This window comes from Manacus candei, unplaced genomic scaffold (assembly GCF_025592945.1).
Source record: "Manacus candei isolate 608988 ecotype Guabito, Panama unplaced genomic scaffold, ASM2559294v1 h1tg000018l, whole genome shotgun sequence".
Lineage (NCBI taxonomy): Eukaryota > Metazoa > Chordata > Aves > Passeriformes > Pipridae > Manacus > Manacus candei.
In genome coordinates this window covers 6,552,720-6,576,649 of record NW_026138066.1, presented here as the reverse complement: position 1 = coordinate 6,576,649, position 23,930 = coordinate 6,552,720, and the positions used below count along the sequence as shown (strand labels likewise).

Here is a 23,930-nt window from a genome sequence, read left to right as displayed (position 1 = left end):
GAAGGTAGCAGAAGTTCAAAGGAACTGGAGTGCAAGTGGTTCTATTCAGCTTCACTTTAATCTCGCCAATGGAAGCTTTGCAACTCCCAACAAACCCTATACTCTGGGAAGGGTGGCATTTTATTTCCTATAATTTCAGGGCTGTTTCAGTTCTGACTCTCTGAATTTGCATTCTCTCCAGCCAGAGGAATTGACCAACATCTTGGAGATCAGCAATGTGGTCTTTACAAGCATGTTTGCTCTGGAGATGATCCTGAAACTTGCTGCTTTTGGTCTCTTTGATTACCTTCGCAACCCCTACAACATCTTCGACAGTATCATCGTCATCATCAGGTGACCAGGGCCTTGGGGATCAACTGAAATAGATATAGAGAAGCATACCACAGAGCTTGGGCACTTTTGAAAAAGGATTTAGCAGCTATTCTAGGAGGATCTGAGCTGAACACAAGATCAAGGACTGGGAGACCAAGCTGTCTTTTTCCAACACTCTGTGTTGGTGCAACACAAGCTACAGAGCATTTCTGTCCGTCAGTTCTCTCCTCTGTAGAATGGAGGCGATTGCAGCTGCCTTGTTAAGTCCACAACAAATATTTTTGTGAAATATTTTTAAAATGCACAAATTGAGGAAGCTACAAAGGTTTAATATATGATAGAAGAACTTGTCTTGCTGGAATTTAATGCTGAAATCCTTCCCTCATTCCTGCAAAATGCAGTGCCACGTTCGTGTTCTTAAGGCATAAATGCAGCTTTCTACACATAAGTATAAACCCATACTATATACTTCTATCTTGCTCAGACAGATTTTCTCTCTCAACTCCTTATGCTGCCAGTGCAGCTATGAAAACAGCACTGTTACTCCTCCCTCTTTTCTGTTTGTTCACTTGTCTTTCATTTTGTCCCTCATGCTCCCTGTGCCTCTCTGGACAGCATCTGGGAGATCATCGGCCAGTCAGATGGAGGCCTCTCTGTGCTGAGGACTTTCCGACTCCTTCGGGTCCTGAAGCTGGTGCGTTTCATGCCTGCGCTGCGCCGCCAGCTTGTGGTGCTGATGAAGACTATGGACAACGTAGCCACGTTCTGCATGCTCCTCATGCTCTTCATCTTTATATTCAGGTGAGGAGGCAGTTAGTTGGTTCACAGTGTTTTGGAGTGGCACTGCATGGCTCATGGGGACAGAGCTTCAGAGCATGATTGTGTAACTCATCTTGCCCGTTGCTCTTATAGGCTAAGGCAGCACTGACAACCATTTGTTTGTAAGGGCTGAACTTACTCCCGCACTAAATTGGGTTCAGTTGCTGAAGATTTTGGCCTGGATGGGGTGTCAAAATAGTGTCACCAAATGTGGATGTTGAGCATAATGTCCCATCGCGGGATAGGTCAAGTCTCTTGCTAATCAACACTGGCTACAGGGAACAGTTCAGTCTGGAGGCTGACTGCCAGAAGGGCAGCAGGAAGCAACCAAGAAAGTTTATCTGTGCATCCAATGCACTGATAATAAGATGAAGAAATATGACAGCAAACAAGAACAATAGAGAGAACAGATGTGAATGACAGGTTGGGGGTAATATGTGAGCTCTGAGTGAGCACAGATGGAAACCAAATTTTTTTGTGAACTACAGGGGTGCAATATTCAGTTTCTTCTTCACAAGTAGGTCCTAGTAGTCTGACTGTGTTGTCATACTCCTTGCTGCTGTGTTGTAACATTAGATTTTCATGAGGAAAAAGAGAATTACTCTGATGAACTCATTGTGGTACCAGAGATATTTATATTTGACACCATCTCCACTTCTTGTCCCAAAGCATCCTAGGAATGCACATCTTTGGTTGCAAGTTCAGCCTCAGGACAGACACAGGAGATACAGTTCCTGACCGAAAGAATTTTGACTCCCTACTTTGGGCCATCGTCACTGTCTTCCAGGTGAGCCCACTTTGCTCTCTATGGGTGGACCAGGGCAAAGTGAAGAGGATCAAGAGATGCTTTTTCCTCATTGCAGAGCACTGCAGTCACTCCTGACAGCACAAAAGGCTGCATAAAACACTCTGTCATGTGATATTTGGAGGAAGAGCAATTGCATATTGGAACCAAACAACTGGTATATATCTCTAACAGGGGAGCTCCTTCCTTCCCTGGGGACAGTCTGCAAAGGTCACTCCTGTTGTGGCAACTCCCAAGTTTAACACTACAATCTCACTACTGCCCTAATTGTTGCTCGTTTCCTCTTGCTCAGCTGATGTTTTTGGCGCAGAACCACAGCTGGATGATGACAGTGGGTGTGTGGTTATGGGAAAGTTAAGAGGCCTGATGTGCTCCTGATGTGTATTCACTGTCCTTTTCTGGGAACCCCCATTGTGTTCTTCCTTCACGTTTATCTGACTTTAGCTTCTGATTGCAGATCCTAACCCAGGAGGACTGGAATGTCGTACTCTATAATGGCATGGCCTCCACCTCACCATGGGCTTCCCTCTACTTTGTGGCTCTCATGACATTTGGCAATTATGTACTTTTCAATCTGCTGGTGGCCATTCTCGTGGAAGGGTTCCAGGCTGAGGTAAGTTGCCACCAAGGCCTCCTCAGGAGGAGGAATAGAGGTGCTAAAAAGGTAAACTTTGGGACACTTTAAGGATACTGGACTGGATGACTTCCAAAGTATCACACCTCTGTCATTTCACTCCTGAAGTTAGGGTGCTCTTTAATTGGAAAAAAGAAAAAAAAAGGCAGTGTTAACCCTTGTAAGGAAAGAGACAAGCTCTCTGAAAGGGAATTCACAATTTTCATCTTGTGTACCACAACAGCCCCTGCCCTAGGGCGAGTTCTTTACCCCTCCAAAAGCAAGAACGCAGTACATCAGCCATCCCAAATCACACAAGATTCTTTCCAGTGATCACACTGGATGCCTGACTGCCAAGGACAATTTTGCAGTTGTTCCAGCAATGAAAGACAAGAACACATGGTCTTTTCTGTTTGAGTTCCCAAATTCTAAATTTGTGTGTTACAGGGGGATGCCAACCGGTCGTACTCAGATGAAGACCAGAGTTCATCAAACGTGGAGGAGTTTGATCAGTTTCAAGAGGTCCAGGAAGGCCCAGGTACGACAGCTCAAACAGTTTGCTTATGTCCTGTTGCTGTTCGGTGAGAAATCTAAAAACAGATTCTGCAGAAAATTCACTCTCATCTCCAAGAACTTGCCAGTTGTCATTTTGAATTTTATGGTAGTTTGTGTTGCTGTCTGTGGAAAAACTAGAGACATGTTGGCATCCTGAGGAATGTGGTAGCTAAGTGGAGCAGTTCTTGAATGACCTCCAGAACAGCAACTGGAAGTCAGAAGTGAGACTGTCTCTGCTTAGCTTCAGGGGCATTATTTCAGGAACAGTGTGTCCAAATATGGGACCCACATTTGTAGAAGGGATACCTAGACATTAAAAAGAACTCAGGTGAGTCTGGAAGTCTTGCCTCAGCGAGAGAGTAATGAAGTTTAGAGAAATCAGAGAAATGACTTGATCACTCGCTCTGTAATTGCAGACCATAAGGAGAGATTTCTGATGGTAGATAGCTCTTTAATTGAGCAGAAAAAAGCATAATGAGATTGTAAAGGTTTGAAGCTTAAGCTAGACAAATTCAGGCTGAAAAAAAGCTGCATATTTTCAAGGAAAGATAGTTAACAGTTGGAACAGTCTGCCTACAAACTGCCTGGTAACGTCTTCATCCCTCAAAGTCTTTCCTCAGACTGCAAGTCTTTCTACAAGAGTCTTCCCAACTTGCACTGCTTTTGTCACAACACCCTAAATCAGGGGAATTGATGTTGATTGATGCTAAAGAGCTAATATTCTGTTAGCTGCTGTTAACATGGTAAAACATCAAAGCAGTCACTGCATAGTGAGGAACCCACCTTCTTCTTTTCTCATTCTTCTTTCTTCATCTTTCCACTCAGATCCCAAGCTCTGTGCAATTCCTGTAACACCTAATGGACACTTGGACCCATCCTTGCCCTCTTCCAACCCACCAGTGGCTGCTGGGGGCGTCACCAATTCTTCACGCAACTCCCTGCAACTTGACCAGATCCTTGTTGCTGTTGGATCCCGGAAGAGTAGTGTGATGTCTCTGGGGAGAATGACCCATGACCAGCGGTCCTTGGTGAGTGACTGAGTATAAAAGTGTGTCGTACCCTTCTTTTGAAGGCCAAGCACTACATTGTCTTTCTTTCATCATCTGGAGATTGCTGTGAAGGATTTCACTGCTGCTGCAGGCTTCTAACACAAGTGCATTTCCTGTCTTTGGAATCCAGATCAGTTCACATTACTTATCTAAATTTCCAGATTTTTGAAGTCTATTTCCAGGTTGCTTACTTATATTGCATTGAGTGTGGGATTCCATTCTCTCTCTCTGTGTCTCTCTCTCCCTCCCTCTCTCTCTAGGTATCTGTAGACATATATATCTATATTCCATTAAGTGTGAGAAAGGGAGAACACCAAAAAGACAGTCTCCCTCTTTGAGAGAAACACATTTTGTCCCCTTCCCCTTTCTTTGTTTTGTTTGAGTGCAGGACGCAAAGTGATGCCTTGAGTGAGTTAAGAGCACAGAAACATCTAGGTAATGCCTAGTCCCATTACAGGTGGGTTTTCTGTGAACTTTGTAACAATGAAGAGAAAAATCTTGATTTGGAGCTCCCCGTAGGAGATCCTGCTGCCCCGTGGCACTTCCCCAAACACTACAGGCTGTCTAACCAGTGCATCTCAGACCTGTCCACCTTGTCACATTAGCTTCTGGGCTTTCTACCCACTGATGTACACAGCTCTGAGGGGTGTATCAGTGCTTAAAGGGTTCATGCCCCTGTTATTTCTAAACAGGAAGAGCTAGCAGCCACGTACTACATGATAAGTTACTTATGTGGTTGAACTAAACTGTAGCCAACAAGCCTGTTTCTCTCATTTCTTCCTTTTACTAAGACTGTACTCAAAAGACAGTGTGTCAGATTATCCATCACCCTGTACTTTGCGTTATCCTTTACCCCAGGGCAGCGTAAAAAGCTGCCAGTCAGATTTTTTGAGAGCTTTATTCTTGCTCTGTGATGGTGTAAGTAACAACATCAGGCACCTGGCCTTTGGCTTTATTACTTACCTTCCCCAAAAGTGCTTTGCACACAGATGGTGCTATAAAGTAATCACAGCCAAAACCATTGCTAATTCATTATCAATTTATTGTCAGATTTACAGAGATTGCTGCTAAATTCCCACCGTGCAACTTGCTCAACATCTGATAAATGGTAACCTTCTGGCTTAGGGGCCCAGGGAGAAGTGTGCGATCTGAAATAGCATCACATGCTCTCTCCTTGTGCCTGGAGTCACTGTGTCTCCATCCCACTCTCTTACAGTCCAGTTCCCGCAGCTCCCACTATGGTGCCTGGGGCCGCAGTGGAGCCTGGGGGAGCCGTCGCTCCAGCTGGAACAGCCTGGCCCGGGGACACAGCCTGAAACACAAACATCCCTCAGCCGAGCATGAGTCCCTCCTGCCTGGGGAAGCTCACAGGGCAGCACATGGGGAGACGGATGGGACAGGAAGGGTATTTCATCACCGCCGGACACTCTCTCTGGATAATAAAGGCTCCTGTGACCTGCTGGAGTTGACCTCGGTCCCATCCGGCCACAGAGTGACCCATAAACTGGGAGCACTGCCTGGAGCCAGCGAGCATCAGGACTGCAATGGCAAAATGCCCAGTATTGTCAAGGAGATCTTCCCAAAGATGAACAATCGCAAGGAGCGGGGAGAGGATGATGAAGAGATAGATTATGTGCGTATTTGGTGGAGGGAACGTGGGATTACGCTGCAATGTTGTGGGAAACACCAAATCCATCCTCAAGTTTCACTCTCCTTGTATGTTGATAGGAGAGCTTGCCAAGATGCTTTAGGAAAGCTGGAGGACAGCGCTGAGCGCAGATGGGACCTTTTTGTCACAGACAAGCTCAAAGCACATTGTGAGGCTGCCTGCAAGGCAACTGTACAGGTGGATGGTAGGAGGAAGGCAGATGTGAGATGTGCTCATGGTCATTTGGGAGCTGTTATTTCAGAGTTGTGCAACCAGTGATCTCTACAGGATAGGAGAAGTCAGGCTGTGGGAGCAGTGGGAGCTTTGCATGGCGAACGTCAGCAGACCAGAGCAGGAAACACAGGCACCAGAGACAAGGCAAGTGAGTTTTGTGGTGCCAGTGTGGGAGACAGCAACGCCCACTCTGTGAGCAAATCAAAGGATGGAAAAAGTGGAGGCAGGGTCAGTAGAAATTTTGGACAGACGTATGTGCTGTATGAAATTCCAAGCCCAAGTGCCAACAGAAGGCCTTTTTGTCCTGGCTTCTCATTTAGCTGAGGTAGGGAGGTAACGTTGTCCTAATTTAACAAAGCCCTTCCAACAGCTCTGAGAAGGTGTCTTGGACAACATCCTGATCTAAAAGGGACACCAGCAGTTTTGTTTGTTGTGATCTGGAGGAGAAACCAGATGCCAAGAAGTAAACAGGCCCTGGCAAAGCAGCTTCTACCTTCTTTTCCATGACTTGTTGCCTTTGAGTTGATTTCCTCATTCAGGGGCTTAAAGGCAGGTAGTGCATCTGGCAGACTGCAGGTAGTGATGTTTCTGGGTCAGATGTGAAAGGAAGAGTGTCTCTCAGGTAAATGGGAACGTAACCAGAGGCACTTGCTTCTTCTGCACCCCTACAGAGCCTGTGCTTTCGCATCCAGAAGATGATGGAAGTCTATAAGCCAGACTGGTGTGAGTTACGGGAAGACTGGTCCATATATCTCTTCTCTCCACAAAACAGGTTTGTGCAGTTTTTGCTATGAGAAGGTTGAAAAGATGGGGCAGATTCTCTTGCTGTGCTGGCCACATCCCCTGATGTTAGGTTGTGACTTTAAACTTACCAGCTGGGAAGTACTTTCTCCTCCACTGTCCCTTCTACAGCCAAACAACTTTTCCTAGATTCTGGAGATGAAACAAAGGTTGAGCATTCTAAATAGCTATTATGATCTTCCCTCCCTTTGGAGCATCCCAATTTTATTTTGTGTAATCATAAATATTTATAACAAAGCAAGGCAGGGAATACTAATGTTAACCCAAAAAGGATAAAGAATGTATTATTAATGACTCCATTATACTGATATTTCCTCCCCTGGTACCAGAACAGGCTCTCCATTTCATTTACAGGCCCAGTACCAATTTATCAGCAGTCATATCACACCTTTTAGGGTAAAGTTAGTATTCTTCTTGCCTAAAAAAAAGAAATTTGGGTTAAATTCTTCCTACTAAAGAGGTCTTCCCACCAGTAGAAAACATCCATGTACCCCAACCAACAGTATTCTCAATGATGTGCATCACCCCTTGAAAAGAAAGGGCTTTCATTGTAGATCATAAGGGAGAGCTTTTTGCTCTGACACCTGTGTTAATGTGCACAGTGTCTTTCGGAGTGGACAGAAGTGTGGTCCCCATGACTGACAACCTACCTGCCACTCCTCAGCTTTCAGCATGTGGCCTCTTTGCCATGGGTAGGTACAAAGCGTAAGTTTGGGAGGAAAACTGAAACACAGCTTCTTCTTTACAAGGCAAGATAGGAGCACAGTCATAATGGTTAGGATGCCCTTGCACTGTTCCAGACTCCTTGTATGACTGTGGACCGTCCTGGGATATTGCCATATCAACAGACATCAGTATCAGTGATAGGAAAGCTGCTATGTCAGAGCCCAGTTTTGGCCAGAACTCTTAATTCTCTGTCCTCATAGCTCCTTGACTTGCTCTGCCTGAGGCACAGATGCCTACTGGAACTCTCTTACAGGTTTCGCCTCCTCTGCCAAACCATCATTGCTCACAAGCTCTTTGACCATGTTGTGCTGGCCTTCATCTTCCTGAACTGCATCACGATTGCCCTGGAGAGACCGCAGATTGAGCACAGAAGCACGGTGAGCACAATTACCTGCCACCTTCTTTTTAGCATAACTTCTAAGAGTAGTTCTTAAGTGTTCCCAACACTGGTATGACCTCTGGAAGAACATCATCATTAAACACCAGCTCCCACTCATTTATTCAATACCCAAGTATTAGTAATTAACATAGCGTGTGCTTCCCCTGCAGGGTCTTATAATGGGGCAACCCATTTTATAATACAGAAATCCTGATTCCTTCTGTGTTTGAAAGTAAGAGAGTCCTTCAGGAATCTGCATAGAAGAGTTGAATGGCAAAAGGGACAAGGACTGGGAACCGAAAGATAGAAGCAGCTTCCATCCTGTACAAATGGCATGCCATCATTCATGTATGCTACTCTTGAGCTATTTTGGAGATGGCTCAAGCTGGCAAGTGAAATTACTTTTTCTGCTTGTCTGCCCTAGCTGACTCCCAGACTCCACTGCACTTGGATACAATCTGTGGTCAGTGGTCAGCAGCTCTTTGGGAAGTAGTCCCAGGTCAGCGCAGCAGGTCAGGACTGAGCAGCACTGGTAGAACAGGGCAGAGAGTGCCTTGAAACCAGATTTGCAGGATGCGTTGCAATCCCATCCACTATGCTCTTCCAGAGATGGACAGGATCCTGTCCCAGCTGTGGCACAGGGCTGAGCCAAGGTGTATGAGCTGAAAGCTGCCTAGCGCTGACCTCTGCCAAGGGCATCTCCCTTATTTCACCAACTTTCAGGTCCTTCACAGGATTGCAAAAGATATTATCAGAGAAGCCTGACAGAGTAACAAGAAGTCCAGATACATTTAAGATCTTTATCTGTTTCTTTGTTTTGTTGTTTTGGTTTTTTTTCTAGGAGAGGATCTTTCTCACTGTGTCCAACTACATTTTCACAGCAATTTTTGTAGCTGAGATGACACTGAAGGTAAGTTACTGGAGTTGAGCAACTCAGGGCCTTTTTCCCATGTCAAACATGGTTCATATTTGCTCAGCACCCTTTTAAAATCTGTACCTCTTTTCAGTGTGCCAGGCCTTTCCTCTATCTTGGCAAAGGCAGATACTGCCTGGGGTTGAGTCCCATCTTGTCAGGCACGGAGGGGATGTTTATCCTAGGCTTTAGATCCAACTGGATCTTAGTATCCGTGAGGGGTAGCTGACCTTTAGGTATGGATTTTGTAATGATGTTAAATGTCCATTCCCTTTCTTCTGGAGCAAGAATGGGGAAATAACAACAATATTAATAACATGTTCTTAAATGACATAATTATTCAATAGATGTCTAAGTACTTTGCAACAATCAGGAAACCATGTTATTCCCTTCTTGTGAATGGGGAAGAGCCCTAAAAGTGTGTGCCTGAAGTTAAACCCCTAAAATTTATACCTGAATTTTGGCCATTATTTCCAGGGTGTTAAGCTCTCTCCATGGCCAGCAATTTCTGTAGCACCTGCTGTTTTTGAGAACTGCTGACAAGAAAAGCTACTCCCTTAGAGCCAAAGTATGGATTTAGGTGCCTGACTTTACCTCCCAGGTAATCTTTGAACAGGGACACTTGCCCCAGGTCTGTGGTATGGCAGGGAAAGGTTTCCTGCATGTTCCCTGTTACTCAGGGAAGTAGAAAAAAAGATGAGAAGATGCCATGGCCCTATTATTTCTGGAGTCATGTGCCACCACTTTCCCCAAAGACATTCTCCTTCACAGACATCCAGGTGAAAGGAAAATATATGAGATACACTTCAGTGTCATGAGGAATTGATAACTATTCCCCACCTTCCAACTTTCTCCATAGTTGCCCTCTACTGGGTAACGTGGAGGAGCCATTTCACCCCCTCCCCTCTCCCCTCTCTTGCAGGTAGTCTCTCTAGGCCTGTATTTTGGGGACCAGGCTTATCTCCGCAGCAGTTGGAACATCTTGGATGGCTTCTTGGTCTTCGTTTCTCTCATTGACATTGTGGTCTCAGTGGCCTCTGCTGGTGGTGCCAAAATCCTGGGGGTGCTACGAGTTCTCCGGCTGCTGCGCACCTTACGTCCCCTCCGGTCAGAATCCCACCGAGCCCTGCTCAGCCCCTTCTTCCCACTGGTTCTCCCCAGGAAGGGTGCCAGAGTCAGATCCAGCTGTGCCAGGCAAACTGTTGTCTTTGACACGGGGAGGTCCCCCTTAGCCATATGGGTCTGATGCTAGAGGTACCTCATCAGACAACAAACCTGTGGGAGAGAAGAGGCTTTTTGGTTACGGGAGGGTCATCTCTACTGATGGGTCACTGCATAGGGAGAGCAGGGGCCTGCTGCTGCTGAAAATGCTTAGCTTAGGCCAAACATCCCTGCCCTGCCCCTCTATCACTCTTCCCCTTCCTTCTCTTCCAGAGTCATCAGTCGAGCCCCTGGCCTGAAGCTGGTGGTGGAGACACTCATTTCTTCCCTCAAGCCCATTGGAAACATTGTCCTCATCTGCTGTGCTTTCTTCATCATCTTTGGCATCCTGGGTGTGCAGGTAGGTTGTTACTGTCCATCAAACAGCCCTTGTACCCCCACCCCTACTACCATGGGCACCTCTGTACCCCCAGGTCCTACAACAAACGTGGGGAACAAAGCAGAACAGGAGGGATGGGCAAGCCAGGAAATTTTCTGCACCAGCTTTCCCCCACAAGCTGTCTCCCACATAATGAACCTATAACCTTTGGCAAGGACAGACAGGTGCTCAGCAAGGGCAGACATTGTTGGATGTGAGAGAAAGAAGTAGACGCACCTGGCAGGAGCTGGATCAGAGTTTGGGTCAGCATTATAGGGAGAGCCCAGGGCTGGCACAGCATAGGGCTCACTGGCCACATCCATGTCGGCTCACAGAGGCAAGCAGTTCAGTGCCTGCTTGCATGAACCCTACCTCCAGTTAGCTCTGTTTCTCCCCCTCACTCTGAGCCCTAAATCCACCCACAACCTTCTTTTTAATTTTTTTATTTAATCCTCTTTATTTTTGGCTGTTGCATTGCAGAGGAGCAAGGGTGTGGGCGTTACTTCCATCTCAGGGAATGTGCTATACTTAGTCTGCTCTGATGCATCTGTACAAATGCACAATCCAGTACCTTCTATATGGGGAAAGGAGCCCTGGGCAGGAGAGCCACAGCAGTGCAGTGCAGTCTTGTCAAAAAAAAAAAAAAGAGAGGTAAATGAGAAGAGGATGGCTTTTTCTGGTTCTTTACCCTCAGATGAGATCTTTTCCCATCAGCACTCTCAGTAACTGGGAAGCAGGGAGAGAAGATTACTCTAGGGGACTGATTAGAAGATACTTTTTCCCTTTGTACCCAAAAAGGCTTCCCTAAGGGCTGTCAGATGGTAAGGACTTACAGTCACTGCTGGCCTGGGGGGGTGGAGGAGGCTGAAAAGCCAGGTGTGAGTTTACAAGGGTGGTCCTGGCTCCTTAGCAATGTTTGAGCCTGTGCTCTACATTGTGGTGGTGGTGTCCCTGCTATGCTCCACATGGCTTGCAGTCTTGCAGCCCACCCAGCATTTCGGGAGCTTTTGCACATCCCAGGGAGCATGGGGAACCCTGTGGGGAAAGGCGCTGATGGGGTCATTCCCCTCCTGCAGCTCTTCAAGGGCAAGTTCTACCACTGCCTGGGAGTCGACATCAGGAACATCACCAACCGGTCCGACTGCATGGCCGCCAACTACAAGTGGGTACACCACAAGTATAACTTCGACAACCTGGGACAGGTGAGTGTGTCACAGCCCCTGCCTCTGTCTCCTCCTATATGTATACTCCTCTCCAGGGCACAGATACACTGCCTGGAAAGCCTTGATCCCTGGGCCAGAGTGAGTGATTATTTGGTATGGGTATCCATGCAGAAGCTGTGTCACTAGTGGGTTGGTATCAGGATAATGTTTACAAGTTGTAGGGGAAAGAAAAGTTGTAGCAGCAGAGAGCTTGATTTTCTCTTTTCTCCTGCCACAAAGCAGATGGTCTTCACAACCTCTCTCCTCTGCTGAGTTTGACTGCACATGGCTTCCTGTTATCCCCTCTCTGTCCTCTGCATGGGAGGGAGCAGGTTTTGATGTGTGCAGAGACACAGGCAGGAAGAGTATTTCAGTGCTGTGTGTGTTAGGCCATAAACTCATGATTTTTTTCTCCCTGCCTGCCAGATGCACCTGCTCCACATCTGCTTTGCTTTGTATGTTGCAGGCTCTGATGTCCCTCTTTGTTCTGGCTTCCAAGGATGGCTGGGTCAATATTATGTATAATGGACTAGATGCTGTAGCTGTTGACCAGCAGGTACAAAGATTTCCTTGTGAAAGGACCTTTTTCACTTTCCTTGGGCTAGTAAGGCAGAAGTATACTTTAACATCCTGCTTCAGATACCTCCCTCAGAACAAGATTCCCTTCCAGGGCCCTTCTGAATCCTTTGCTCACCTATTTGCAAGGGGTCAGGTCCATGGACTTGCCTAGTTCATGCAGGGAGGTGCAGCTGTGCCTGTTTAGTAGGTGTCTGTAGTAATTCATACCTTCCACTCAGCTTAGATCTTACAGCGGGCCCTTATTTATAATGATGGAGCAACCATGCCCTGTGGTTTTCTGGGTGTGCTGGCTCCTTCCTGACCCACAGATGGTTATTTTAATGCCTTATAAAGCAGGAACTGTTGGGCTGCTGCCCACTGCATCCCTATTCCTTTACTGCTAAGACCATGACCAGCTCTGTTTTCCCCCTTCCTCCAGCCAGTGACCAACAACAACCCCTGGATGCTACTCTACTTCATCTCCTTCCTCCTCATTGTCAGCTTCTTTGTGCTCAACATGTTCGTGGGGGTGGTGGTGGAGAACTTCCACAAGTGCCGACAGCACCAGGAGGCTGAGGAGGCGCGCCGGCGGGAGGAGAAGCGCTTGCGACGCTTGGAGAAGAAGCGAAGGAGTAAGGCACAGCCTAAGTGTTTGGTTGGTTCGTAGGCCAAGGTTTTCTGAGAAAAACCTTTTCCTCTTCTTTTTCTTTCCTGATGGACTGGTCTCCAAAATACATTGCTCGTGGCCGTGCTCTCAGCCTTCCTCCCTGCACCACTGCCGTGCCACTACACACCTCACTAGGGCAGTCTGGGGAAGAGGGGTGACTGATGAAGTCTGCTGGGACTCTAGGGAAGCCACTGGGGCTTTAGCACCCTGCTCCTCAGGGGATAATGTACCAAAAATACCCCTGTGCACATGCTCGTGAGCACTGTTGACACAGAGCATCCACACATCAATACACCTCCTGGCCTTGGGACAGTCCCACCTGGGCTTCCTGCAACTCAGCTGGTGATTGAAGGAAGACCTGGAGAGACCATCCTTTGTGTTTAACCCTAAATTTAAAGAAGAAGGAGGGGAAAAAAAAAAGAGGAAGGCCACTGTGTTTTGTTCCTGGTTCTTTCCATCAGTGTTGCACTGTCACTCCTTGGTATCCCAAATCCTCTGTGGTGAAAGAAACTCTCTTTTCCTGGTGTTTCTGTCCTCTTCTATGTTACCTTTAGACAAAAAGTGCAAAAGCGTCCTTGCCCCTGGAAATCATCCCTACTACCCAGACTGAGGGTTTTCTTACATTCACAGCCTGTGGGCATGCTTTCCCTTTCTGTGCTCCAGTTTTTCCCCTCTCTCCCCTGACACCCCAGGGCCTCTCCTTGAACCATCTGCTCCCTTTTATCAAAAGTGATCTTAATTTGTTAGGATACGAAATGCTGATTTAGCACCATTCCTACAAACGTAGACTAACAGATTTCCTTTCTAGCATTCCTTTCCTTATCTTTTTTCTACTTATTTTTTCCCCACTTCTTCTTTCCTCTTTTTTTTTTTTTTTGTATTTCCCTTCCCCTCCTTCCTATGTCCCTTATCTTTTACCTATCCTTTTCTGTTTTTTCTCTCTCCCGCCTTCATTCCCTTTTCTTTCAACACCTGTCACCAGTCTTATGCCTTCTTCTTTCTCTGTTTCTTACCCATTTCTTTCTTTCTTTCTTTCTTCCTCTGCCCATATCCCTCTTTCCACTGAAGAGGCACAGCGTTTGCCGTACTATGCTACCTACTGCCCCATACGCCTCCTTATTCATTCGGTCTGCACCAGCCACTATCTGGACATCTTCATCACTTTCATCATCTGCCTCAACGTGGTCACTATGTCCTTGGAGCACTACAACCAACCTGTGGTGAGTGAGATCATGGAGATAAGCCCTGCCTCTAGACATTAGGTTACTTTGCTACAGCTCTCTGATGACCACTGCCCACCAGCATAAGTAGGACACTTGACTGTCTCTAAAAACTACTGTTAAAATTTTGTAAGATTTAATATAGTAGGCGAAGCTGGGTGAAGAGTCTCACAGGTGTCCAGAAAGATAGTTCCTACTCAGACACTTGTTAGCCATTAAAATCAATAGAGAGAAGGCATCTAAACAAGAGTCAGGCCCCTAGAAAACATGGTGCAATTAAGTCTCCGTGCTTTATATTAGTAAGTGGATTTGTGGGTCACCCAAATTTAGGTCCCTGCTCTGCTTTTTATGTTCCTCTGGATCCTAACAGGAGTGGTGGAAGCAGCAGTGTCCTGGGAGCTTCAGGCTTTGCATCAGATTTCCAAATATCAGTCCAATTCCCCTGCCATATGACCTGAGCTCAGAAAATTAGAGTGGCTGGTTGTGCGTCATGGGATGGGATGTCTTTACCAAGCCACCTTTTTTTAGTGAGAGAAGCTGTAGGGCCAAAGTGCCGAGTAGAGCCTCTCTCAGCTGCAGGGGATGATTCCCAATACAGCACCTTGGAGGCCAAATAAATTTTACACTTTGGCTGGGGAAGACCATGTACCTCAGTGTTCCTGGCAAAGCTCTAGATACCTTTGATGGAAACAATGTATGCTGCACAGATCAGAGGAGCCTTCTGCCTCCATATGTAGAAAAAGCGTTCATCATGACATCTACCCAGTGGCATTTCAGTTTGGTTTAGGCTGGCAGCTCTGATGTCTGAACAGGTTGTCCAAGGTAGCTCAGGCTTTGAGCAGCAGCTCAATCTGTCTGTCATTCAAATCTACCACCAGGCTCCTCTGTTTCTTGCCTATCTTGCCCAACTGCCCAGCTTTTATCTTGCCCTTGATAGTGCCCAGTTTTACTCTACAGGAACCCTCAACTTTTATCTGTTGGCATCCTCGCATCAGGCCTTTGTTCCTGAACAAGTCACTCCTCTTCCTTACTCCTCAGCTCCTTTCCCTGGAACACAGGTCCAACCATGCCAGCCTGTTGTCAGGCTTTGTTAAACAATGTTATCAAAGCTCTTCAAACCCTTCCAGTACAAAACGCCCACTGCTCACACTAGTCCTTGGTGGTAGAGAAGGGGCAGCATGTAAAAGAACCAAAAGCCAATCAGCTCAGAGGTGTGACACGCTGGCCCCAGACCAAGGCACAGCAGGGTTTCCTCCCATCAGAGATGACCTGTATCCACAATTAGAGTAACCTTTATTCTTCACTCCTGGTTGATAGCTATGCCAGTGCCACTAACAAGGTGTCATCCAGGTGGCACAGGCTACTGGCAGAAGAGAAGGCTGATGGTATTTTGTGGATTCTTCTTGCAATAGCCTCCTCCTCCCCATTATGCTGAACAGTACAGGAGAAAGGATCCTGATAAGAACATGGGGCAGAGAGGCCAGCTGGTGCTTGCCCTTAGTAGGCAGCCTCCACATTCAAGTAGGTAGGAAGCATGGGGTAGCTTCCCCACCTCACAATGAATACCTGGCACTTAGGAGAGTCCCCGCGCAGAGGAGATTTGTGCTTGATGTTGCTTTTGCCTAAATTCTTTACCCTCTTTTTCTGCTGGAAGTCCCTGGAGACCGCCCTCAAGTACTGCAACTACCTGTTCACCACTGTCTTTGTGTTTGAGGCAGTCCTCAAGCTGGTGGCATTTGGTCTGCGACGATTCTTCAAAGACAGGTAAGCAGGGGGTCGTCAACCGTGACTGTAGAACAGCTGGGTTTGGGGTAGAGGTTTTGAGGACAATTCCCTATCTAGAGTGTGAGGTGGTGGCAGAGTGCCCTGACTGCCTCCCAGTTCTGCACAGCATGGACCTCACCTCAGTCTGCCTGAGCTACAATGCCTAGGCAATAGTGAGAGTTGTCCAAAAATTGCCTCTTCGTTGGCATCTGCTGGTTAGGCTAGAAAGCAAAGGAGATGAGGTTAGAGAGAGACATTTTTTTTCCTGCCCTTGAGGCAAACTGTGAGCATTCTGAAGCAGAACATACATAACAAAGTCGATTTGAGGTAGTAAGGCTGTAAAAAGCTGAGCCCATTAGTCAATGCATAGCGCCACAGTAACACAGCTCCATGCTTCCAAATCAGGCTGGCTTGCCTCTGGCTGCTCAGGCTGTGTGCAAAGTGAATCTCTGTTTGTCTGCAAAAACCCATATAGGCCAACTCAGAGTGAGGCCTTGAACTCATACATAAAGAAATGTTTAGGTTGAAGTGGAAACAATTCACTTTGTTTTTCAGGGAAATGGAAAAACTCTATCTTCCTTTATTGTCTTCAATTTTTCTTCTTAAGGTGGAACCAGCTGGATCTGGCCATTGTGCTGCTGTCTGTCATGGGCATCACACTGGAAGAGATTGAAATCAATGCTGCTCTCCCAATTAACCCCACTATCATCCGGATCATGAGGGTGCTGCGTATCGCCCGGGGTGAGACACTGGCCGAAGGCAGGGTACATGTGGCCATGGAGTGGGACTTGGTGCCATGACTCATTGAGCAGTGGCTGTAGAGTCATGGGCTCACCCTGTCCCCAACCCTGGAGGAACCTCTAGGGTGTCCTTTGTCACAACCCAGCAGGGATTCTTCTGGGATGTGATGAAGGACGGCCTAGAGGATAAGACTTTCTGACTCCCTTGGAGGTGAAGGACTAAGAGGGTGGGCAGATCATGTGAGAACTGAACTTTCTCTGTTTCTTATTTATGGGGCAAGCATGGCAACGGTGTGTGAAGAAGAGGCCACAAAGCAGGTTGAAGTTTGCACAGGCAGGGGCCTGAATCTTCCTGGTGGTGGCCAAAGTGTGCTAAACTGGATTAACAGTGGTATCTGGAGGAAGAGAAACTGATGGAAGGAGAAATCCAAGCAGAGGGACAATTGGGGTACACATTGCTGAGAAAAGGAGCACTTGGTTATAGTGCCTGGGTGAACCAGAAGTCCAATAAGCATGGGTGATAGAAGCAGAGTATTTAGTAAAAAGGATGTGGACTGGAGTAGAAGGAACAACTAGGGTTGTACAGTCAAAAGGGAAAAGGAGGATGAGGGGGAAAATCCAGTTTTTCTAGGGCAAGGGGAGACAGGACATCTATCTTGTGCTATTGTCATTAATAAGTCACACAAAGGACGGACTTTCTGAGCTTAGTCTGAACCACACTTCTCTTGTGCTTGTTGTGACAGTCCTGAAGCTACTGAAGATGGCCACGGGAATGCGAGCGCTGCTGGATACCGTTGTCCAAGCCCTGCCACAGGTAAAACAGACCAGCTTCCCAAAAGACTCCTCTGCTGTCCCTTTCTTCCGAAGGGCTGATTCTTGTGTAGTCTCAAAGATAGTGCCTACTGTGTTGTGCAGGCAACTGCCTGAAGGTTATGTCCAAGTTTTCATGTCATTCAGGGGGGTGCAGCTCACCTCACATCTCTGTTCTCCAGTGGGTGAATGAAATAAGGTTTGACTCCTGGATAAGGGCAGATTTCTTCGCATCGTGTCTAGCTAGTGTCTAACTGCAGTTAGTCCTCAGCTCCTTTCTCTCCTCTCCACAAGCAGGGAAGAGTGACTGGCAGCCATTTCAGGAGGAAAGGAAGTCTTCGTATCACTGGCCCTCTCACCCTTCCCTGCATATGCCCCCTTTTTCCCCCTTCTCTTTCATTCACGCTCTCAGCACTTCTTTTCTTAGCAAGTGCCTCCCCCTTCCTTCTTTTTCTTCTTTTCTCCTCCTGGGTCCCTTTGTGTTTCTGAGCCTCTCATATATGAGAAGCAGTGACATGCTCTGTTGTGGCTCACGCAGCCGGCAGTTAAGTGTCTACTGCAAGACAGCTAGACAGAAGGATTTCATGAGCTGTGAGCGGCAGCTGTTCCCGAATGAGATGCTGACACAGTGCTTTACACAGGCTTCAAACCCACTGTGAGTATCCTCCATGATGGATGAGCAGCCAGGGAGTCTGGTCCCCTTCCCTTTGGATTGTTAAGAGAGAATTGTTATGCAAGAAGTAGTGGCACCAAGTGGCTCTACTGATCATACATCAGGCCATTCCCCTGGCAGGCCCTGAGAAGGCAACTATATTGCATGATATCAAAATGCACAGGCATTTGTCAGTCGATTTATCAGCTAATGTGCCAGTGCTGGTGAGTGATGATGAGCTGAGATTCAGTCTGAAAACAGCATGAGTAGTTACCCAAGGAATTTACTTCTGATGTTGGTGACAACAAACGTCAATCTGAAAAAGAGGAATCTGATCGCACAAAAGTGAGAGGGGAACTCTGTCATCTTTTATGGATCTTGAGCTCTGTCTGATCGCTCGTGCTTTTTATTAAACAATAATTAATTTTGAGTAATAATAATAGTAATAATAACAATAATTCATATGTAGGATATATAATATCATAATTCAGGGTAGTTGTGGGCTGAGATACACTGGACAATGAAAGGAACAGGAGATTAAGGATGTTCTTATAGCAGGCAGATTCGGACCAGTAACATTTGTTAGTTCTGGCTCTGCTGCCCCAGGCTGACTCAGTAAAGCTTCTTTGCACCTTGCTCTTTTCCATTCCAGGAGCCACAAGAGATGATTTTTCTCAGGCAAGGGTCTGGAATGGAGCAGGTCTTCAGATCCAGCATCTGCATGTCTGTGGCATGTTTATTCTGCAACCCAGATAAATGCACACAGATGCACACAGAACTGGATGAAATAGTATCCATAAACCCTTGGTAAGAGGACTCTGCAATATATTTGCACCTAAATGATGAGACTCAACTTCTATCCCCAAAATATAGAGCATAAATAAGAGACTAGGAAATATTCATATCCCTGTCATGTAGATGGAGAAACTGAGTCATCAGAGAGTAAAGTCTTTTGTAAAGAGCATGGCTGGGACCTATGAATCCCTGCTTCTGGTCCTAGCCACAAACATATTCTTCCATACTTTGTAAATTCTGACTTTTCTCTCTCCAGTTTACATACATCTCCTTTGCTCACCAAGTTGGTAGGTCAGGTCTTTTGGAGGTCATTAATATCTGCCCCAAAACAAGCAGATGTCAGAAGGTTTAGCCTCTAGGTATTTCCTGGGAGGTAATAACAAGCAGTACTTAATCCCTCCAGCATCAAAGCCTATGATACTTCCTATTGACTGGCTTTTACTTCCTCCTGTAACAGTTTGGCTTTGTTTAATGAAGTTGTGTAACAGGGATAAAAAATCACTCCATGGTTGTATAAAAATCCACACTTAAAGTGCTTAAATCCACCAGTTTCACTCTTAAAAGAATAAATTTAGTCTCCATATTTTATACACTGGATCTTTAGGGGACAATTGCATTATCTGTAATATTATTCTCCAAGATTTATTGGTTTTGCCAAAAGAAGCAGTTTAAAATAAGCTGTCCTTTCCCTTGTGCTTTTTTCCTCTTCTTGACCTTTCTGTTTTTGTTCGTAGAGCACAGACTCATATCAGGAATTTTGGCTTGCTAACGTCATATAAGGCATCTCCAGTTGTCCCGTTTCAACTCCCTTCCTGTCTTTGTTATACTGCAGCAATTCTTAATAGTGAATAGAGCTTTAATTTTAAAGAGCCCTTTGGAAATGTAGTCCTTAGCTAAGTTTTATTAACTTCTTTTTCTTAATGCCCTGTAGACACAGACCCAGTGGTATGTGTTCACAGCATTAACTATGGTGTCCACTTTAGTAATCAGAAATAATTTCTTTCACTGAGTATGTAGGGAGCCAGAATCTGGCAGCTCGGGGGAGTGGGTGGGCTGAATCATTTATTTCTCTGCTGAATTTGGATGGCACAGCAGTTACAATGACTAAATTAGACTCCTGAAGTGGATGATTCTAACAAAGGCCCAGTGACCACATGCATTCAGACCAGAAACTGTTCCGTTCTTCAGAAACACCCGTATGCCAGTTAGGTACCTAATTTTTCCATGACTTCTCTTGTTCCACCAACACTATGCTAACCATTACTAGTATTTTCTGCTACTGTTCAACCTGCTTCTTCCAAAACCCACTCCAGGTCCTGACATATAATCTGACTGCCCCATGTGCTGGGTGGGGAGGAGATTCAGAGGCAAACTGTGATTTGGGAGAGTGAGGACTGGGTGGCAGTGCCCATATTGCTGCTGCATTTTTGCACCATGAGGAAGCAATCCTCTCGTGGGGATGTTTCCCAACAGCAGCCACTGAAGGTCTAGAAGTCAGGCTTTGTCCTAGTATTCATGAGATGCAAAGGTAGCTCTGCTTCCTCTCTTGACTCCTTCATAGTCCCCTCTCTTCTCCTCCTTCTCTACACACATCTTACAAATACGTCTTTACCCTTCTTCCTTCCCACCTGCCTACTCCTCCCACAAGCCTTGATGTAACCTCCACTTGTAGCTGGTGCTGGTGTACCTGTGTCCCTGTCTCCTTGGAACACTGTTCTTGCACTATTCACATGATCATAACTTCAAGGGATTTAGGCAGTTTGGTGGGGCACGTAGCACTGCAGGACATGTCTCCACACTCTGACTCACAGCTTGTCCTTCACCCAGCCAAACTGGCTTCACCTTCTGTGCCCCTGCTCCAATGTGCTTGTCTCCACCTGTCCCAGAAACTGCACACTTCAGTCAGCTCTGGCCAGAACTTGTGCTGGAATGAAGGCAACTGGATAAAGGGTCCAGCTGCAACTGGAGCCACGACCGATGATTTCCCTAGTGTTGAACAATTGTTTGGTTGCATTTGTACACTGGGAATTCACTGCTGTTCTCTTCAGGCTCTGAAAGGCAGAAACACTTGCCTGTACAGCTGAAATAAGCTTTGGGATAGGCTGACCATGCCCTTTGATTTCAGGTGGGAAACCTTGGACTTCTTTTCATGCTCCTCTTTTTCATCTACGCTGCTCTAGGAGTGGAGCTCTTTGGAAAACTGGGTAAGTCTCAAGCAGACCATGCTCCAGTGTGAGCTACAAACCTGCTGGTTAAGGTTTCTCAAAATCAGTACTCTTCAATAAAGAGACTGGATTATTTGATGGACTTTATTCTCTCTTATGCATAATTGATATAAGAGGAATTTCCTCTAAATTTTTGTAGTCCTAACAGTCTAACAAAATAAAAGCAGCCTCTAGTTTCTCTTATATTCTTAAACATTTGCTTTTCCTGCACTGTATGCCTTGATGTTGCCTTTAAGATTACAAGAAAAAGTTAGGGAAAGTTTATTTACATCTCTTGCCATGGAACATTGATCAAGGAGAAAGGCAGCTCAATGACATTCGGAGGATACTCCTGAGAAACAGAGTACACTGCATGATATCCCAGGGCTGGGTCATCAGGCATTTTTTTGTATTGATGTCCAACAGCCAACTGTTGGGCAAGGTGCTGATGCCATTACCTGAGGTCTTCAGGCTATGAGTTTGTATTCTTGATCTCAGGGCTGGTAATGTGTCCTCCACTGAGTGCTGCAATCCCCTTTTTTTCAGTATGCAATGATGAGAACCCCTGTGAGGGCATGAGCCGCCACGCCACCTTTGAGAACTTCGGGATGGCCTTCCTCACACTTTTCCAGGTGTCCACAGGTGACAACTGGAATGGGATCATGAAGGTAACTGCCTTTGGGACAATAATCTCCTAGTTATGGGGAGGAGAAGTTCTGATGTGTGCTCTGTTCAGCACTGCTTGGGCTAGCAAAGGGAAGGAACACAGAAGCTGGGTTGATAGATAGACCCTGCTTGGTCTAGAGTCTCTCTCCCCAACGTGGTAACTCAAACCTTGGGCTCATCTAGTCCTAGAGACATCTGATTGAGAAAGTGCCAATTTTCCTTGGGAGGAACAAGAAGACTGTCCAGGCTAAGAGGAAATATTCACTGTAGTAAGGTCTGTTATCAAAGCTCAGCACAGGACATGTGTGTTAGACGTGGCACCCATCTGCAGAGGTACCAGGAAAATCCAAAATAAATACTTACTTCCTTCAGAGGACAGAGAGAAAGGCAAGTTTTTTGATTGCATTTGGTGTTTTTGAGTCTGGAGGGGAGAAGACAGTACCAGACTGCTCGTTTTTGGTCTTGCTCACATGCGTGGGGCTACAGTGGCAGCAACATGCGATGGTCTGAAAGTGTTTGCTCCATATGCTTTTGGATGTTTTCCCTCTGAAGCAGATAGCATATGCACAGATAGTGTCCCAGGTTCTTTGGGGACCTCATTATCCCAATGGGTATGGCATGCTAGAAGTGTTTTCCTTGTTCCTTCCATTGGCATCCGTGATTTTTGGCAGGAAGAGCAACCAATACTTTATTCTTACTTCGGCTTTTCCTTCCTTCCATCGTTCCCTCTCAAACCCAACTTCCCCTCAAGGATACTTTGCGTGACTGCAGCCACGATGACCGGAGCTGCCTCAGCAACCTGCAGTTCATCTCCCCACTGTACTTTGTCAGCTTTGTGCTCACAGCCCAGTTTGTTCTCATCAATGTGGTGGTAGCCGTGCTCATGAAACATCTCGACGACAGCAACAAAGAGGCCCAGGAGGATGCAGAGATGGATGCTGAGCTTGAGCTGGAAATTGCTCATGGGCTGTGCTCCCGCAAGTCAGGCTCTCCAAATTCAGGACAGGGAAAAGGAGCAGGAACAGGAGGAGATGGTGGTAGAACAGATCCTGAAGGACATCTGTGCACGAGATGTTACTCTCCAGCCCAGGTGAGTACACCTAACTTTGAGCTTACTAACCAAACTGCAGCAAGTAGCTGTGGGTAGAAGCCGGGTAGCCTAGATGACTGAGGGCTTAGCAGTAGCAGACAGTGTCTTCCACCTCAGGAGCAGAGGTTTTGCTTTCAGCAGTAGACTTTTGAGTTGGTAGCATCACGTAGGGACAAGGCTGTGACAGCAGTGTGTCCTGTTTATTGTCATCATGGTGCAGGAACCTAAGGGCCAGCAGAGGAGGGATGGAGCAGATTAGCTAAAGGTGTGACAGGAGCAAATTTGAGATGGGAGCTCAGGAGATGAGTGCAGGGGAAATGGCAGATCGAGTGAGGCACTCTAGAAAAGCTGAAAGGGAGGTGTGAGCAGTGCTGTGATGCACTGAAAGTGAGTGAAGACTGTCCCTCATTTTTTATTTTCTTTTTTTGCATTGAACTCTGGCATCTTTACACAACCTATGGAGCAAGTGTTCCCCCAGTGACCCTGTGCAAGTACCTGCAGAACAAGATGCTGCTCCAGATGAGTCAGGCTGGAGAACCCAGCCCCAAATTCACATGAAACTTTAAAGCAAAAAACTCGACATTCTTAAAATGATCTCTCCCGTCCTCCCCCCTTTCTTGTCCCCTAGGAGAACTTATGGCTGGACAGTGTCTCTTTAATTATTAAGGACTCCTTCGACGGGGAGTTAATGATCATCGATAACCTATCGGGCTCCGTCTTCCACCATTACTCCTCGCCGGCCATGTGCGAGAAGTGTAACCATGACAAGCAAGAGGTAACCTGCGTACGAGGATGTGTGAGGGGACCCTCCCCCCAGGGCCTGCACACCCATACCCACATGCCCACAGGTCATCTGATGTGTGCTCCTGACTGTAGACTGTGTAGCCAGTAGACCTTGTTGACCTGTGTTTGTTATTTGTCGTGAAGTGCTGATACTGCCTCTAGTACAGGCCTGCCCTGTTCAGCCACAGGTGGATGTTTGAGGTGGTGGAAAAGTGAGACGTGACCGGCTACAGGTCAGGAGGGACTGAATGACCTGTGGAGAAATGATTATGAAGGCATCCTGGCAGCTCTTGTTGTGTTCAATTCTGCAAGAAAAGGCTAGGTTCACGCTCATATTGTATGGAGG

General features: G+C 46.5%; 1 protein-coding gene across 1 annotated transcript in view; it reads left to right on the top strand.

Annotated features, from left to right (window-relative positions):
* Positions 1 to 23,930, top strand: part of CACNA1I (calcium voltage-gated channel subunit alpha1 I) — a 174,969-nt gene that overhangs the window by 136,169 nt on the left and 14,870 nt on the right. Inside the window, exons 11-33 of the mRNA XM_051784181.1 lie at positions 182 to 333; positions 928 to 1,113; positions 1,801 to 1,918; positions 2,394 to 2,549; positions 2,997 to 3,087; positions 3,930 to 4,132; positions 5,370 to 5,786; positions 6,707 to 6,807; positions 7,816 to 7,939; positions 8,783 to 8,851; positions 9,777 to 9,961; positions 10,289 to 10,415; positions 11,510 to 11,635; positions 12,102 to 12,191; positions 12,633 to 12,825; positions 13,929 to 14,080; positions 15,735 to 15,844; positions 16,452 to 16,585; positions 17,328 to 17,398; positions 20,967 to 21,045; positions 21,592 to 21,713; positions 22,463 to 22,801; positions 23,430 to 23,576. Coding sequence (XP_051640141.1) covers positions 182 to 333; positions 928 to 1,113; positions 1,801 to 1,918; positions 2,394 to 2,549; positions 2,997 to 3,087; positions 3,930 to 4,132; positions 5,370 to 5,786; positions 6,707 to 6,807; positions 7,816 to 7,939; positions 8,783 to 8,851; positions 9,777 to 9,961; positions 10,289 to 10,415; positions 11,510 to 11,635; positions 12,102 to 12,191; positions 12,633 to 12,825; positions 13,929 to 14,080; positions 15,735 to 15,844; positions 16,452 to 16,585; positions 17,328 to 17,398; positions 20,967 to 21,045; positions 21,592 to 21,713; positions 22,463 to 22,801; positions 23,430 to 23,576 — 3,492 coding nt within the window. The remainder of the gene's footprint in view (positions 1 to 181; positions 334 to 927; positions 1,114 to 1,800; positions 1,919 to 2,393; positions 2,550 to 2,996; positions 3,088 to 3,929; positions 4,133 to 5,369; positions 5,787 to 6,706; positions 6,808 to 7,815; positions 7,940 to 8,782; positions 8,852 to 9,776; positions 9,962 to 10,288; positions 10,416 to 11,509; positions 11,636 to 12,101; positions 12,192 to 12,632; positions 12,826 to 13,928; positions 14,081 to 15,734; positions 15,845 to 16,451; positions 16,586 to 17,327; positions 17,399 to 20,966; positions 21,046 to 21,591; positions 21,714 to 22,462; positions 22,802 to 23,429; positions 23,577 to 23,930) is intronic.